The sequence below is a fragment of the Mesoplodon densirostris genome, chromosome 2 (assembly GCF_025265405.1).
Source record: "Mesoplodon densirostris isolate mMesDen1 chromosome 2, mMesDen1 primary haplotype, whole genome shotgun sequence".
In the NCBI taxonomy this organism is placed as follows: Eukaryota; Metazoa; Chordata; class Mammalia; order Artiodactyla; family Ziphiidae; genus Mesoplodon; species Mesoplodon densirostris.
In genome coordinates, this window is record NC_082662.1 from 146,387,682 (window position 1) to 146,400,082 (window position 12,401).

At 39.0% G+C, this 12,401-nt stretch overlaps 1 protein-coding gene across 3 annotated transcripts in view; it reads left to right on the plus strand.

Moving 5' to 3' along the window:
* RPS6KC1 (ribosomal protein S6 kinase C1) overlaps positions 1 to 12,401 on the plus strand; it is a 206,394-nt gene that overhangs the window by 67,384 nt on the left and 126,609 nt on the right. Inside the window, exons 1-2 of one of the 3 annotated variants that reach the window (XM_060091117.1) lie at positions 1,273 to 1,541; positions 11,871 to 12,233. The exons of 1 other annotated variant lie outside the window; for it this stretch is intronic. In XM_060091117.1, the coding sequence (XP_059947100.1) occupies positions 11,942 to 12,233 (292 nt within the window). In that variant the 5' untranslated portion in view covers positions 1,273 to 1,541; positions 11,871 to 11,941. Of the gene's footprint in view, positions 1 to 1,272; positions 1,542 to 11,870; positions 12,234 to 12,401 lie in introns of those variants that run through there. One more of the 3 variants, XM_060091115.1, reaches the window with a different exon arrangement.

Genomic DNA, 12,401 nt, shown 5'->3' on the forward strand with positions numbered 1-12,401 from the left:
TTCATCTTTAGTTCTTCTAGGTCCTTGTTAACTGTTTCTTGCATTTTGTCTATTCTATTTCCAAGATTTTGGATCTGGGAAATAGAATCTTGGATCATCTTTACCATCATTATTCTGAATTCTTTTTCAGGTAGACTGCCTATTACCTCTTCATTTGTTAGGTCTGGTGGGTTTTTATCTTGCTCCTTCTCCTGATGTGTGTTTTCCTGTCTTCTCATTTTGCTTATGTTACTGTGTTTGGGGTCTCCTTTTTGCAGGCTGCAGGTTCGTAGTTCCCGTTGTTTTTGGTGTGTGTCCCCAGTGGCTAAGGTTGGTTTAGTGGGTTGTGTAGGCTTCCTGGTGGAGGGTACTAGTGCCTGTGTTCTGGTGGATGAGGCTGGATCTTGTCTTTCTGGTGGGCAGGTCCACGTCTGGTGGTGTGTTTTGGGGTGTCTGCGGACTTTTTATGATTTTAGGCCACCTCTCTGCTAATGGGTGGCGTTGTGTTCCTGTCTTGCTAGTTGTTTGGCATAGGGTGTCCAGCACTGTAGCTTGCTGGTCGTTGAGTGAAGCTGGGTGCTGGTGTTGAGATGGAGATCTCTGGAAGATTTTCGCCATTTGATATTATGTGGAGCTGGGAGGTCTCTTGTGGACCAGTGTCCTGAAGTTGGCTCTCCCACCTCAGAGGCACAGCACTGACTCCTGGCTCCTCAATTTGGGATGATTTGTTGTCTATTCATGTATTCCACAGATGCAGGGTACATCAAGTTGATTGTGGAGCTTTAATCCGCTGCTTCTGAGGCTCCTGGGTGAGGTTTCCCTTTCTCTTCTTTGTTCTCACAGCTCCTGGGTCGCAGCTTTGGATTTGGCCCCGCCTCTGCGTGTAGGTCGCCGGAGGGCGTCTGTTCTTCGCTCAGACAGGACAGGGTTAAAGGAGCAGCCTCTTCCGGGACTCTGGCTCACTCAGGCCTGGGGGGAGGGAGGGGCATGGAGTGCGGGGCGAGCCAGCAGCGGCAGAGTTCGGCGTGACGTTGCACCAGCCCGAGGCGCGCCGTGCGTTCTCCCAGGGAAGCCGTCCCTGGATCCCGGGACCCTGGCAGTGTCGGGCTGCACAGGCTCCCGGAAGGGCGGTGTGGACAGTGACCTGCGCTCCCACACAGGCCCCCTGGCGGCGGCAGCAGCAGCCCCAGCGTCCCACGCCTCTCACTGGGCTCCGCGCTTTCAGTCGTGACTCGCGCCCGTCTGTGGAGCCCCTCTAAGCAGCGCTCTTAATCCCCTCTCCTCGCGCACCAGGAAACCAAGAGGGAAGAAAAAGTCTCTTGCCTCTTCGGCAGCTCCAGAGTTTTCCCGGACTCCCTGCCGGCTAGCTGTGGCACATTAGCCCCCTTCAGGCTGAGTTCTCGCCGCCAGCCCCAGTCCTCTCCCTGCGCTCTGACCAAAGCCCGAGCCTCAGCTTCCAGTGCTGCGCGCCCCGGCGGGCGAGCAGACAAGCCTCTCGGGCTGGTGAGTGCCGCTCGGCACCGATCCTCTGTGCGGGAATCTCTCCGTTTTGCCCTACCCAGGTATGTGGGGAGTTTCTTGCCTTTTGGGAGGTCTGGGGTCTTCTGCCAGCATTCAGTAGGTGTTCTGTAGGAGTTGTTCCACGTGTAGCTGTATTTCTGGTGTATCCGTGGGGAGGAAGGTGATCGCGTCTTACTCTTCCGCCATCTTACCCGGAAGTCCAAAATGACTTTTAAATATCATGAGATTGTCTGGCATACTAGCCAAGTGGAAGATTTACTTTCATACCAAAAGGTCTGCAAACCACAGAGACAAACAAGCGAGAGGGCCTCTAGTAGGAAAAGAGCAGGGAAAGCTGGCAGCCAGCCAAGCCCCACAGGTATGCAGTGAAATGGAAGGTTGTAGAGGGATTGTGGTGGCACACGCCTGAGATCTGAATTCAGAGCCAAAATATGAGGAGGTGATTTACTCCGTAACAGCTCCTCTGAGTGTAGTATTTTAAACGGTGTTTTGAAGGTGGATTCATTTTTCATACTTGTGATTTAGTTTGCCAGTGGAATGGACCAGAAGGGCAAATCTTAATATATAGTCTGCTGTGCCAAGGTCCTTCAGTTAGAGTGACAGAGAACATATGTAGAGGCTAAGTGATCATCATTTTTATTAGTACCATAAAATGCAATCAACAGGTCTTACTTAATTTACCTTGAAAGAAAGTTTTCTAAGGAAAATGTAAAGAATTAGGTTAGTGGATTTTAAAAAAATTTCATTATTTTATAGTATAGTATGATAGAGGGAACCTCTTTAAGGTTTCATAAAACCAATAATTTGGTGATTAACTGCTAAATGTATTTTATCTGATATGAAATTGAAAATTATTCAGTAGGTTTTTAGATAAAATGTTAATGTTGTTTTATGTTTTTAAAATGAAATGCTGGTTGCTCTTTATCTCCTTTGTTCAGTGAAATTAAACTATATTTTCTCAAAGATGAAAGAAGATTTAATTGATTGTTAACATCTTATTTCCTTTTTAAAATTCCATCTTTTTATTGAATTAAACTTAGCTATAAAGTTACTGTGACATTAGTGGAAACCTGGCCAAAATGGTGCATGGGAATTGAGCTTCTTGGTATGTTTCTCTCATCTGTTGGCCTGTTGGAAGGATGTAGGTTGCTTTACTGCCATGTTGGCCTTGGTATTGGAGCCTTTGATGTTGGTATAAGCTCATCTGGTAAACTGTGTCATTTCCTCTTCCTAGTACATTACTTGACTTCTTTTGCAGTTTTGGGAGGGACATTTTCCAGGTGTATGCAATGAATAAGAGAAAATAATTAGGTGATCATAACCACAAATACAAATGGAGTGATCCGCTTTTTATATGTAGCATATCTTTAAGAAGAAATATTCTTAAATGTCTCCTGGAGTAGTCAAATTTACCTTTTTTTTTTCTTTTTGCCTGTAAGTTGTGGAGTAAGAGCTCCCTAAGTGCTCATTGTAACAATTGTAGACACAAGAAAGGATCTGTTAAGTGGTCTTGAATTAACTGTTTTTAGAGTAAATGAGATGTATATTTTGATAATAGCATCTATTGCTAGTCTATGTAAGGGACCTCTTAAAATCACTTTCAGTTCAAGATTTGTGTATTTATTTGGTGGCAGGGTAGTAATTCTTTCTATTATGTAGGTAAGTACAAAGATGACAAAATATAGAAAGCCTAATTAAAATTTAAATTTAAAGTAGAATTTAGTGCAAATGTCCGCTAGGTGGCACCATGAGAACTGTAAATCTTGTTACTGGGCTAATTCTAGGCCCTCCTGTATTACTTTCGAGTGTGCTTATTCAGTTTGAAGTTCCTTTTTCTCTTAAGTGCTTATCTACTTAACTGTTATTCACTGTCCATTATTAGTTGAATTTCCTTTGGTGGAAAAGTTTAAAATAAATAGGAAAAAAAAGAATAAGTTATTATTCTCACGATAAGCACAAATGAGAATGTGTCATTGTGGTTATGTGTGCATTATAAAACAAATGACACAAATTATAAGTATTTACCCTTAACAACTCTAGGGCTATTGAGGATAACGTTGGATATTAAGAGTTTAGCAGTCGGGTGGGGCAAATAAAAAATTCATGATATTAATATGTTGTGGGAATGGGTTTTAGAATAGAAGGAAAATTGGGAATGATATAGGTAAATCTCTTATCTTACAATTAAAAACTGGAATTTCAGAGAAATTAAGCCAGGTGCCTAAGGCAGTCACGGCACTCCAGATATTTAATAGCAATCACAGAACTCTATTTTGAAATGAGATTTAATTTTATGTAGGGGAAGGCAGTGAGAATACATATTTGGTATAGAAAGCTCAGTGTAAGTTACTTATGTGCTGGTAACAGGTTTGATTTGCAGAGTAGATTATGGAGACTAGCAGCAAAAAAAGTTCATTAGGTAGAAATGGAAGCGAACTCATAGGTCTTTGTTGTTCATGATAAGGTAGGGTTACAACAGTAAGGTAACAATTAGGGTTGTAATTGTGATTAATTTATTGTTTTATGAGTTTACTCTATTTTTTAAGCAAATATGCAGTAGATATTCTGATGTTCTTTTTATAAAATTTCAACGGTGAAGCAAAGACATGTATCGAGGACATTATAAAAATGTGAAAAGTCAAAGGAATGGTTCTTTTTAGTAACAATAGCTATTATTGAATGATGATTTGGTAATCAAGTACAGACTTTTTTTTGTGGGTGTTTTTATTTTTTAAATTTTTATTAATTAATTTATTTTTACATCTTTATTGGAGTATAATTGCTTTACAGTGGTGTGTTAGTTTCTGCTGTATAACAAAGTGAATCAGCTATACATATACATATATCCCCATATCCCCTCCCTCTTGTCTCTCCCTCCCACCCTCCCTATCCCACCCCTCTAGGTGGACACAGAGCACTGAGCTGATCTCCCTGTGCTAGGCAGCTGCTTCCCACTAGCTATCTATTTTACATTTGGTAGTATATATAAGTGCATGCCACTCTCTTACTTCGTCCCAGTTTACCCTTCCCCCTCCCCGTGTCTTCAAGATCATTCTCTATGTCTGCATCTTTATTCAAGTACAGGAATCTTGACTAACGTCAACTTCTAGGTTTAGGTATTCACTTAAAATAATATTTATAAGGGCTCATTTCTTAATGGAGATTGATATGTATGTCTTCTACCTCAGGGTGACCTTTGTTCTGCTCGCTAGAAATCTTGCTTTGTGTGTGAAGCTTGAGTCATTGCTACTGGGAAAAGTAGAAATTCCCTTTCATTGACGATGGCAATATTTGAACCTCAGGGCTCAGTGAAAGCTATCAGCTAATAATAATGAGGCCATGTATTTTATATATAGTTGGCCATGAGAGACCACCTGTTGTTCTAAAGGAAACTGATCTCTTTTTTGCAGATGGTCTTCAAATACAGATTTCTGATAGCTTATAGTATAAAGATTTATTCTATGGCAACTCAACCTTTTCCCCGGTGCCTGTCTTTCAGAGACGGTGTCCTAGACAGATTACACTACACTGCCCTACTCTGAGCAGTTCAAAGCACAGAAGGTGAGGGTAGGTAGGTGAACTGTTGTAGCTGCTTTTTAACCAGTCGCCTGGGGCCCTCTAATAGCCCTGAGACTTGAATCTCTGTGATATGAACCTGGAGGCAGAACGCTTTCATAGAACCTTTGACTCCCCTCCACCCCCCACCCTTTCCAAAAAAGGCTTAGGTTTTTGACTTGATGGTGTTGGTAAAGGATGCACCTTTTACTCTCATGATGGCCCAGAGGGCCCTTTAAACATGGATTGACTTCAAGTTGGTTTAACTTTTGGCAAATAGTCTCTGTATTGTCAGTTGTTGCCCTGCCTTATCCACAGTGTTCTTCCTACTCACCTTAACTGAGAACCTCTTGCTTGCTTGCAGCTCTCTTTATCTTACTTGTTAACTTTCTGGGTTTCAGGGAGCTAGTGTCCATTTCATGTGATATTTATATGTGTAGCTTTGTAAAAAACAGATTAAATGACAGGACTGTGATGTCAAGGAGTTGAGCAAGCACTGTATTAAGTAGATTTATTAAGGATATAGGATGAATAAACTAGGTACTGAGTATTTGCATACCTCTATCTATATTTTTATATTCATTGCTGAGGTGGTAGACGGGGAGTGTTCTTCCTGAGCTGGTTGGGGAATTCCCTTCATTGAGAAGAAGGGAAGGTAGAAATTGCTTCAATATGGAAGAGAAACATAGTAGATAATACTAGATTAGTTGCAGTGTATGGTTGAGGAAATATGATAGGGTTAGGTTTTTCAGGTATATTAGGGTGCATCTTAAGAGGAGAATTAAAGGAAGAAAATAAGCAAGGAAGAAGTGTCAGAGGTTAGTCTGCTTTATACAGATCTGTCTTTATAATCATGTCTGCCCTCTCTCTTAAGTGATGTTTCTTGGCACTGGCTGCTGGCCATGATTCACACAGGCCTACATTTTATAAATTATGTCTGTATAACATATCTTTATTTACAAAAAAATTCCCAGTTTTAGCTCTTACAAACAAATTCCCAGTTATATCTTCTTTGATATCTTTCACATACAGAGCCTTAAGGACTTGTCATACACATACAGCAAACCTGTAGTCCCAGCATACAGAGAAAAGTACTGTTAATGTTTAGTGTACCTTCCTAGATGTTTTTTCTGTGTTTGTTGTTTTAAACTAGAATTATAGTATATATATACTGCTTTGCAGTTTGTTGTTTTTGATTAATAGAGCATGAATACTTTAGCATTAAATATTCTTCTATAACATAATTTTTAATAACTATAATGTTTTATCATAAGGATGTGCCATAATCTCCTATCATTAGAATTTGTTATTTCCAATTGCACTAATTTTTGTGATGTATATTCTTATGTATGGATCTTTTTTTCACATCTCTGTTTATTTCTGGTATAAATTGCTGAATTTCTGGGCCAAAGATACCAGCATGTTTTGCATCTGGTATGCATTGCCAAATTGTCCTCCAAAAAGGTTAAACCAGAACAAGTCTTTTTGTTTCCTTTTGCTTCTCCTGTTTAGGCTAAAAAATTTCCTCTTCCTAACCTGCTGGTTTTTATGTTTGCTTATTTTGATACATTCTTCCTTTATAGGTGGATGGCCCTAGAGTCTGTCATACAGAGTGAAGTAAGTCAGAAAGAGAAAAACAAATACCGTATGCTAACGCACATATATGGAATCTAAAAAAAAAATATATGGTACTGATGAACCTAGTGGCAGGGCAGGAATAAAGATGTAGACATAGAGAATGGACTTGAGGACACAGGGTGGGGAGGGGGAAGCTGGGGCGAAGTGAGAGTAGCAGTGACATATATACACTACCAAATGTAAAATAGATAGCTAGTGGGAAGCTGCTGCATAGCACAGGGAGATCAGCTCGGTGCTTTGTGACCACCTAGAGGGGTGGGATAGGGAGGGTGGGAGGGAGGCTCAAGAGGGAGGGGATATGGGGATATATGTATGCATATGGATGATTCACTTTGTTGTACAACAGAAACTAACACAGCATTGTGAAGCAATTATACTCCAATAAAGATCTATTTAAAAAAAAAGGAACACTCATTTAGAATTAGGTAGAATTTGAAAAGGAAACATTTGTATAGAATATTTATTTATTACTTTATTTTACTATCTGACTTTCTCCCTAGGTGTTTTGGTGGTCTTACTTTTCTGATCTAATTTCATTTAATCATAATTTCCTTTGCTAATAAAATAAGGTTGGAAAAGTAAGAGGAAATATGACTATGTGACTAGATGTTTATGGTCAAAAGCCAAGAAACTGAATACACATAACTTTACCCTCTTACCCTTTGGTATTATTGTTCTTGTTAGAAAGGAAAATCAGGCAAAGCATGAAACAGTACAATGTGATAGATGATGTGGAGGTTATAGTGACAAGACATCAGGGAGCAGACAAAAGATCTATAACATTTCCTTTGTTTTGTGATTAGCTGTATAAACAACATTTTTTTTCTTTGTCTGTTTATTAATTTCAATGGACCAGGTTATATAATGATAACTATTTAAGGAAATAAACTTGTATGGAATATATAAAATATTTAAAAATTATTTTAAAAAATCTCTTGTAAAGTTTATATATTGCTCAGAGCAGTGGATAAATAATTTTGTAGATTGCTATAAAGAGATTTTGATTTTAAGTGCTGTCTATACAGTTGAAATGTCAGAGAATTGAAAAGATTTCCACTAGGTCCAGTGAATTTCATCTGATATTGTGGATTTAATGAAATCTGTTGCTTTTAGGGAACAAAATTAGTACTTTATGAGCATTCTAAGGATTTAAAAAAACCCCAAAATCCCTGAAAACAGGATATATTGACAGAGTGCCAAAGTAGTGTCTAAAGCTGATTTGAAATTTGAGCTTAGCTGCCAGTAAACGTTTTTACCCTAACTTACTTTATTCCGTATGAAGTAAGCAATTTGAGTCTGTAATAGGGGTTGACAAACTGTGTCCCATGGGCCAAGTCTGGCCTGCCACCTGTTTTTATGACCTACAAGCTAAAAATGGGTTTTACATTTTTAAATGGTTGACAGAATTCAAAAGAATATTATTTTGTGGCATGTGAAAATTATATGGAATTCAAATTTCAACATCCATAGAAGAAGTTTTATTGGAACACAGGCACACTTTTCACGTAGGCATTGTCTGTGGCTGCTTTTATGCTACAACAACAGTGTTGATTAGTTGTGACTGAGGTCATATGGCCCACAAAGCCTAAAATAGTCACCCTGTGGCCCTCAGAAAAAAAGTTTGCTGATCCCTGATCTAGAATTGTACACTCAAATCCACCTTTAATTTTGAGTTAGTATATGATCCTGGGGAGATCATTTTCTTCTTAATATATTTTCCTTTATGAGAAACTTGGCAGTCAGTATTCAATGGAGATGCAGATCTCATAGTTGTTCCCAGACCTAAGTTTTGCTTAACCCTATTGTCAATCTTATTTAATGATATAAATCAGTGGCTTTCAAAGTATGGTCTTCAGACCTCTGGGTATTCCTGAGATGTTTTGCAGGGGATGCTCAAGGCAGAAACTAGTTTCATAATAATCTAGGAAATTATTTGCTGTTTCCACTCTGCTGACATTTGATGATCCAAAAGCAATGGTGGATAAAACTGATGTACTTGGGCATGAATCAAGACAGTGATACGAGACTGTAACAGTAATTGTTGCACATACTTGCAGTAATACCAATGGTAGTTTCACGTAGGAATAAAGCCTTGATAAAGCAGTAAAAACTGTTAATATTATTAAATCTCAACCCTTGGGTACATGTCTTCTTGGTATTCTGTGTGATGACATGGAAGTATACATAAAACACTTTGCGTGCTGAACTACCATGGTTGCCTTGAGAAAAAGCACGTGTGCAATTGTTTGAGCCATAAACTAGCTACTTTTTCCCTGGGACCCCATTTTTGTTTGAAAGAATGATTGACATACAAACTATCATTATTCAGACTTGGGTATTTAGCAAATGTTTTTTTTGAAAATCAATGAAGTGAGCTGACACTTGAAGGAAAACAGCTAACAGTGTTTGTTGCCAAATACTGATAAAATTCTAGTTTTCAGTCCCAAATTAGAATTTTGGAGAACCTGTATCAGCCACTTTGAGCAAAACAGCTAACAGTATTTGTTGCCAAATACTGATAAAATTCTAGTTTTCAGTCCCAAATTAGAATTTTGGAGAATCTGTATCAGCCACTTTGAGCCTGACAGTTTCCAATACTTAAAGAATTTCTGATGATGTTGGTGGTGGTAAGTAGCAAATATGATTTTCTTGGAGATATTGTAATAATGAAATTTGTCACCATTTGGAGGATCTATGTAACTCAGGGAACTAATATTTTCAAAATGACCAGGGTGTGATGTTACAAACTCATGCAAGATAAAAGATTCATTCAGTGTGTAAGACAGACCTGTGGATTTGAATGTAACAGAAACAGAAATTACATTGATAGAAATTTATATTCCACATGTAAACTAACCTTTAAGAAACTACTGTTTGTTAAGTTTTCTGGTAGTATCAAAAAATAGCCATAATTATTTGAAAAGGCTATTAAAATATTCACCCCATTTTCAGTTACTTACCCATGTGACATTTTCTTCAAACTTTTGAACCAGAAAAATATCTGACAACAGACTGAGTGCAGAATTAGTCATGAGACTCCAGCCATCTTCTGTTAACAAGATTTGCAAAAATGTAACACAATGGCACTTCTTAGTTATTTTTATAAAAATTACGTTGGGACTTCCCTGGTGGCACAGTGGTTAAGAATCCACCTGCCAGTGCAGGGGACACGAGTTTGAGCCCTGGTCAGGGAAGATCCCACATGATATGGAGCAGCTAAGCCCATGCGCCGCAACTACTGAGCCTGTGCTCTAGAGTCTGCGAGCCACAACTACTGAGCCTGCGTGCCACAACTACTGAAGCCCGCGCGCCTAGAGCCCGTGCTCCGCAACAAGAGAAGCCACCTCAATGAGAAGCCCGTACACCGCAACGAAGAATAGCCACTGCTTGGCACAACTAGAGAAAGCCAGTGTGCAGCAACGAAGACCCAACACAGCCAAAAATAAACTAAAAAAAAAAAAACAAACTTGAAATGATAAGAAGGTCCTGTAACAGGAGAATGAATGAACAAAAAAAAAAAAAGGAAAAAACAGTATGTTAACATGTAATGGGCTTTCGTGTTTAAAAAACTAGTTTTAGTGTTTAAAAAAATTCAGTCTGTTTTTAAAATATCAAGATTGGTAAATATTTACAGATACAATCCATATAAACAAAAGCTCTTTGAGGTTCTTAATCATTTTTAAAAATGTAAAGGAAGGTCCTAAGACCAGAAAGTTTAATAACTGTTGTTGTATTTCAAGCTCAGTTACCATGAAGTCAGTTATATGAAATGGAAGAAGTAATTTTCATTGCTTAAATGTTTCAGTAGCACCCATTATTCATTTTATGTCAGAAAACTAAGATGCAAATACAGACCAAAGATTCCTCCAAAAGCTTGTGGAAGTTGCTGAAATGTAAATTTCAAAATACTTCAGTTCAAAAAAACTGTAAGTGGCATACATTTTCCAGATATGGATGGTTACTTAAAAGCACACCTCTGGGGCTTCCCTGGTGGCACAGTGGTTGAGAGTCAGCCTGCCGATGCAGGGGATGCGGGTTCGTGCCCCGGTCTGGGAAGATCCCACATGCCGCGGAGCTGCTGGGCGCGTGAGCCATGGCCACTGAGCCTGCGCTTCCGGAGCCTGTGCTCCGCAACGGGAGAGGCCATAGCAGTGAGAGGCCCGCGTACCGCAAAAAAAAAAAAAAAAAAAAAAAAAAAGCACACCTCTCAGGGTTAATTATTATGTAATTGCTATAATAGTTATAATTTAATGATAGCCTGTTATATCCATTAACTCTTTTCCTCATTTAAAGCCCTGCATGATAAGTTATATTATTAAGTAACTTGCTGTTGGTCACACAGTAAGTTTTAAAGAATGGGGATCCAGGCACTTCTTTTCTGTCTTACTCTAAAGCTCTTACTCTTCCTTTTATCATAATGCTGTTGTTCACAGCAGCTGTATATACAAGCACAGCCTTCTATAAATAGTTTATGAGATCTTGTGGTAAGGGCTCTTTTTGACAGCAAGGTTAGATAAAGACTTGTCTCAGTTTTAGTTTGATGATTAAGGCAAGGAGACTTGACTTCTAGAGCTGTAGGGAGACAGTGCAAAAATGAATGAACTAAGAAAGAGAAAAACAAATATTGTATAGTAACACATATATTTGGAATCTAAAACAAAAAATGGTTCTGATGAACCTAGGGGCAGGACAGGAATAAAGACGTGGATGTAGAGAATGGACTTGAGGACACGGGGAGGGGGAAGGGTAAGATGGGACGAAGTGAGAGAGTGGCATTGACACTACTACCAAATGTAAAATAGAGAGCTAGTGGGAAGCAGCCGCATAGCACAGGGAGATCAGCTCGGTGCTTTGTGACCACCTAGAGGGGTGGGATAGGGAAGGTGGGAGGAAGACGCAAGAGGGAGGGGATATGGGGATATATGTATATGTATAGCTGATTCACTTTGTTATACAGCAGAAACTAACACACCACTGTAAAGCAATTATATTCCAATAAAGATGTTAAAAAAAATGAACTAAGCTGAAACAAAGTGCTAGACACTGACTTCCATCAGTAAATTACACCCTTCCTGATTGACATAGGTAGTATGAAAAAATGAATAGTCAGTATGATTTGTATTCTTTTGGCTGATTCTCAGTTTAATATCTGTTTACTATTGTGATCATATTTCTAGGCTTCTCCAGTGACAGTGATCTAATATCTCTTACTGTTGATGTGGATTCTCTTGCTGAGTTGGATGATGGAATGGCTTCCAATCAAAATTCTCCCATTAGAACTTTTGGTCTCAGTCTTTCTTCGGATTCTTCAGCACTAGGGGCTGTTGCTTCTGACAGTGAACAGAGTAAAACAGAAGAAGAACGGGAAAGTCGTGGCCTCTTTCCTGGCAGTTTAAAATCCAAGCTTGGCAAGAGAGATTATTTGGAGAAAGCAGGAGAATTAATAAAGCTGGCTTTAAAAAAGGAAGAAGAAGATGACTATGAAGCTGCTTCTGATTTTTATAGGAAGGGAGTTGATTTACTCCTAGAAGGTGTTCAAGGTACAGTTTTATCTGTATTAATGTATTTTGGCATGTTCTTGTTTTGGTATCAGGGGAAGAAAAAGTATGTGATGTATAACTGTTGCTTGTGTATAATCCTATGTAAAAACAAGACTGAAAAGGAGAAATTACTGGAGATTAAATGACTTAAATATGGACATATACTTT